This window comes from Phoxinus phoxinus (assembly GCF_949152265.1).
Source record: "Phoxinus phoxinus genome assembly, chromosome: 6".
Taxonomy (NCBI): domain Eukaryota; kingdom Metazoa; phylum Chordata; class Actinopteri; order Cypriniformes; family Leuciscidae; genus Phoxinus; species Phoxinus phoxinus.
This window is the reverse complement of record NC_136881.1, coordinates 8,996,561-9,002,405: the sequence shown is the minus strand read 5'-3', so window position 1 is coordinate 9,002,405 and position 5,845 is coordinate 8,996,561. Positions and strand designations below refer to the sequence as shown.

The 5,845-nt window shown below is 36.8% G+C and overlaps 1 protein-coding gene across 2 annotated transcripts; it reads left to right on the top strand.

Moving 5' to 3' along the window:
- Positions 1-509: 509 nt before the first annotated feature.
- LOC306999841 (carbohydrate sulfotransferase 12-like) lies at positions 510-5,631 on the top strand. Of its 2 annotated transcripts, none has more exons than XM_079614869.1 (2): positions 510-672; positions 4,201-5,631. In XM_079614869.1, exons 1-2 carry the CDS (start codon positions 668-670, stop codon positions 5,294-5,296), a joined length of 1,101 nt encoding a protein of 366 aa, XP_079470995.1. In that variant the 5' UTR covers positions 510-667; the 3' UTR covers positions 5,297-5,631. The 2 variants fall into 2 exon arrangements, with proteins under 2 accessions (XP_079470995.1, XP_079470996.1); XM_079614870.1 differs by having other exon boundaries at positions 516-672; positions 4,266-5,625.
- The last annotated feature ends 214 nt before the right edge of the window (positions 5,632-5,845 follow it).

The window sequence follows — 5,845 nt, the reverse complement described above, 5'->3', positions numbered from 1 at the left end:
TGTTAAGAGTTTAGGAAACTTGTTAAATGTATTGAAAAAACTGTCATAGCGATTGTAAAAAACTGTAAAATAGGCCTATTCTCCTCTGATATAAAGTCGCTTTTTCTTCTTTTAAGATGTCAAAACCTTTATAATATCATAATAAATATAATAATATAAATAATATCCTTAAGTCTGTTGTAAAGAACCTTTAATTTTTTATATTGACAAAATGTAATAGGCTATTGTATTGATTTGTGTATATCTCTTCTGATGTCCGTGTGTTTTTTTTCTTTCTTGTTTTCTTCTTTTCACTGGTAATGTCCGCATCCTTTCATTTGCAATACAAAATACATAAATAAATAAATAAATAAATAAATTAATTAATTTTAAAAAAGAAGAAGATTAAAACAGACCTCAATTCGTGTCGCTGTACAGCCTCCCCCTACAGGACGCATCAGGACCAACAGGGGCGTAAAACTGCGTGGGTCGTATATCTACCGGCTCCAGGTCTGCACAATAGTTGGTATTCCCCATACTCTGGCTTGAACGCAGTGTGAGAGCAGCAGGGATGGCCAGAAGCGCACCGTTTTGAGAAACCATAGAATCTCGACACAAAGACGACAACTCCTTTGCCGAGAAAGAAGGACATACACACCATTCGAACATCTACAAGATAAGGAGATCTATGAAGTAAATAATTACGCCGAATCTTTACTTTGAATAGACATACTGTATAGTAGTGTTAGCCTATCTCATGGCAATTATTCGTAATTATTTTATGTTTTGAAAAAATATGTTTCTGATGGCAATTATTCTTAACTATTTTCTAATTCGAAAAATATGTTTTCACTTTAAAGTAATGATCCAGATCCTTGAAGAGTAAATAGGTAACACTTGAGTAATTAGTGATGTAGGCTATTTATAAAAAAAGACCTTGTAATTGCTTGTGATTAGGAATTAATTCGAAATTCTTTATAATTTGTCATAGTTATTATTCTTAATGATACCAAGCTCATTCAGTAATTATTGAATAAGGAACTATTTCCTAAATTTGATATTACTTGTTGATTAGTTAATCTTGTTTCCATATTAGGGTATAGCCTACGGCAGAGAGTGCATGCAACACGTCGCGCGCGAGCACCAGACTCAGTAGCTCGCTCGGCAAGGCGCCTTTTTACATATCGCGTCTAGTTTTGCGCGATCAAGTTCGTTCAAAGTAGGCTGTTTTGGAAACAATTCCTATTAAAAGATGGATGAAGGAGACAAAGTCGACTCTCGAAAGATTAAACAATTGTGCTTTATTTCTTGCAACTGATAAGAGAAGTCTGCTTGTTCCTCTTTCGAGGATACTCAAGATTTTCACACCTCCTCTCAAAAGCATCCGGCCTAGATACATGCACACATACATGAAAAGTTGCTGAGCATCTGTGCAACTGTTTTGCGCCTACTCATAGATGCAAAACATATTCCATGAAATCATCTTTTACCCGTAAGATCATCTTGATTACCCGTAAAAAATATCTTTACTACTTCTTGAAAAGAAGATAGTTTGTCTTAGAAATGAGTATGTGCGCTCAGTAGGCTACAGTTAGTTGATTTCTTCAAATGACATTTAGGCTAGTTGACCTCACACTTGTAAACTTGTAAACGAGAACTTCTCAGAATGCCGCAAACGCACTGCATGCAGGTTATCGTTTTATAAAACTTTTTTGTCAAAACTTTATTTGAACTTGCAAGACACTTGTTTATGTAAACAAAAGGTGCATATTGATGCTAATTTTATTTGTTATTTGCTGGTTTTTGACATAAAACTTTGTGAATTGATTTCATTGTGTAGTATTAGTACTTTTTGAACAGGATTATGTGATACACGTGATCATTTTTGTAACTATAATCATGAAATGTTTGTGCCATTTCATCTCGTTATGATCAACTATGATCAACTAAAATCAACTATAATTGTGTTTTTACAGTATAATATGCAAAATACAATTATTTTTATAAAATAATTTGATTTAAAAGTGCTCTAAGCGATCTCGGTTGGCGTAACCTCTTGTTGATGTTTGAATTATTATCAAACAAAACGGAGGCTAGCTAGACCCTCCCTCCTCCTCATCCACGCAATAACCCCCCAAACCCCACCCCACATCATTCTTGTCGGTTATTGGCTGGAACAGTTTGTTATGTTTCGTGCTGCGGGTCGCTCTGTTTATTGCTCAGTTTGTTTTTGCTGCTGTTTGTGGAGCTTGGGCTCTCTGCAGAGACCGCGTTTTTTTACAGTGTGTTCAGGGGACAGGCAGCTAGTGGATAGTGAGGAGATGTTTGCGGTATGTGAAAAAAAATGTTTTGGCCTAAAAAACGTGCGAGATCGCTTAGAGCACCTTTAATTCGCCTTTGGCTAAGCCACACCCTAGAATGTTGTAGATTGACCAATCACAGCAACGAGCTCCCACAGAGGTCCGACACTTTTTCACAGCACTCCATTGACTTTAACACAGGCGTCTCATATTTTGGGTCTCGGCAGGCTATTACCGTCGTAGTTTTATCAAAAATATGGCTAAACGTTGTGCCTGGGGCATTTGTAACACAGATACGCGTTTCCCAGATAGGTTGGAGGGGGGTGTCCGTTTTTTCACCTTCCCAAAACCGAAGTTAAATCTTGACAGGTGTCGTTTTTGGATTAAACTGTGTGGACGTCCTCACGGTCAGCAAAACCCCTCAAGGATCAACAAGCACACTTTTGTGTGCTCTAAGATAAATTTTGCTTTTAACCTTACTGTGAAGTTATACTAGTTAGACAGTTTTATGCTGGTTTAGGTTATGATTTCGGTTCTCTACCCTAATTGTTGATACGCTAGCAGCACACGCTGCTAATAAATACAACTTTATACTCGCGTAGTCCGTTTGCTTTGTAATAACGATTATAGAAGTGAATAGAGACCTACCCAGCTTTGCATGAACAGTGTTGCTCCTTGATATTGTTAGTCCCAGCCTCCGTCTCGATTAGTAGGATATGCGGTGGTTCATTTTTTGACTGTGACCGTTATGCTTTTGCCTCTATTTGGATGCCTTGTTGTTGCTTGCGTTTCACCTTTATGTCTTGAATATAGCCTTCGAACGCATATTGCAGCCCCTTTTGCCTACTTCTATCGGACACTTTATTTGCTGCTTTATAAAAGTTTGATAAAATTTCAGCAGGAAGAGCCGTCACAGCATAAGCCATGTTGATACCAAACTAGAGCCCAGATGAAGTTGACGGACGTAGTAAAAGTAACTAAGGGGGGCGGGGCTTAGCCAAAGGCGAATTTATGAAAAGGACACAAAAGATGATGTTTGCATATAATTAGGTTTAAAAAATGGCTTTATATAGTTAAAAAGACCCATATTAGGTATAAATCAATTGAAACATTGGGGAAAATAATATCTGTCACTGCTGTGAACTGACCACCACACATAGTATGAAGAATATCTAAAACTTTAGGAAGTCGGCTGTCCACGACAGTCCTAAACCTGCCAAAGTACCAGCACAATAAACTATCGACTATCGATATACTAAACAAAATATCGTCTAATAATCGTTATCGAGAAAATCCCAGAAAATATCGAGATATCATTTTTTTGTCAATATCGCACACCCCTATTACATATTAGGGTAACACTTTCTATGAATTCCATGCTTATAATGAACTATAGCCCCATATATAATTATTTATAAGTAAGTATTACTATTCTATAAATATATTTATAAAGACTCAATAAGACCTATTGCATTATACATTAAATGGATTATGAGCATGCACATTAAAAAAGCAAATGCATGACTTAAGTAATTATAAAAAATTATATAAATGTAACTGTTCTTATAATGCAGTAAAAGTCTTAATGAGTCTTTATAAATATATTTATAGAATAGTAATACTTCTAAATAAATGGAGCTATAATTCATTATAAGCATGGGCTTCAAAGTGTTACCCATATGAGTTAATAGTGGTAGCTGAAGTGTTAATGTTCTACTCATTTGACCTTCATTAATTCACTTCATTAATGACGGACCAATAAAAAATATTTGTAAAAGAATGCCGTCTGCCAGAAAGATAGAGCTTTCATGCTATATGTTCACATTGTAGTGTGTGTTTAGATAGGGATGAATCATATTTTGTGGTAGTAGATTGTAAATTCAGAATTCAACATAAAATCCTTCTTTGTGTTTTTCCCCAGAATTCTCAACTTGATTAATTCCAGAGTCAATAACATTTGGCATTCAATCTCTTTTAATATGACAGTGCAGAAGCAGCTCCTCTGCTTCTTTCTTTTGGGAGCAGTATTTGTCATATTCTTCATAATTTGCTGGGATGAGATAAGAGATGGGAATTTTCCCCTATACACAGCTTCATCACAAGATTTCACACACCTCAAACTGCGTCAAGCACATCGTAAACGTATTATAAGAGATCTTTGCTCCGCCAATAGCAGCTTCAACTTCCCAGGGAAACTTAAGACATTTGACCAGATTCCGGACAATGCCCTGGACCATCTCATTGTGGATGATCATCATGGTGTTATTTACTGTTTTGTACCGAAGGTAGCGTGTTCCAACTGGAAACGAGTCATGATTGTGCTCAGCCAGAACCTGAAGGCACCTAATGGAGCTCCATATCTGGATCCTCTTGACATACCGGTTGAGGTAATCCATAATCATACAGTACATAAGACGTTTAACAAGCTTTGGAGGCGCTTTGGTCGTTTCTCACATCAATTGATGCATCACAAACTAAAGAATTATACTAAGTTCCTTTTTGTACGGGATCCTTTTGTACGACTTATTTCTGCTTTCCGGGACAAGTTTGCTACACCAAATGAGGATTACTATAAGTATATTGGTTCACCAATGCTTCAGCGTTATGCTAATATTTCATCCCCCCCTGCCTCTGCTCAAGAGGCCTTCGCCGCAGGTATCAGACTGTCCTTTACTCACTTTATTCAGTACCTGTTAGATCCACATACTGAGAAGTATTATCCATTCGATGAACACTGGCAGCAGATGAACAGACTCTGCCATCCGTGTCAAATTGACTATGATTTTGTTGGAAAGCTGGAAACTCTGGATGAGGATACAGAACATTTGTTGAGGATTCTTGGTCTGGATAAATATATGCACTTTCCCCCAGGGTACGAGAATAGGACAGTTGTAAACTGGGAGCGAGACTGGTTTGCAAACATTTCAGTATCTGACAGGAGAAAGCTGTACAATCTTTATGAAGCAGACTTCAGATTATTTGGATATGACAAACCTGAGACACTTCTGAATGATTGACCTCATGCAAATAGACACAAGAGAAATGATGCTGAATCCCATGAAACCTATCAAGAACATGTCTCGATCATATTTAAATTCAATGTAAATGTAACTTCGTTTTTTTTGTGCTGTCAACGTTAACGCGTTAACGCATGCGATAATTTTTTATGTCACGTGCCATCTTCACTGTCATCATCAGTTCAGCTCACCTGTGTTTAGTCAACCATTGTTATCTGTGTTTGCATTTATTTTTCATCAGCGAATATGACAGTGCAGAAGCAGCTCCAGTGCTTCTTTCTTTTGGGAGCAGTATTTGTCATATTCAGTATTCCCTGAAAATAAATAAACTATTCAATAAACAGACGTGTTGACTCTGCATATGTATTATAAAAATAAGTCATAATTTTCTGTTACCAAAACCTGCTGCAGGATCCGAAGTAGGCCTGACAAAAAAGATACGAAATCCTCAAATACATTTTATTCAAACGCTTTCATGAAAACCATATCACTCCCAGTGTGATAAAAATGTGATTTAGGATTTACTTTGAAAAATATTCCATTCAGAAA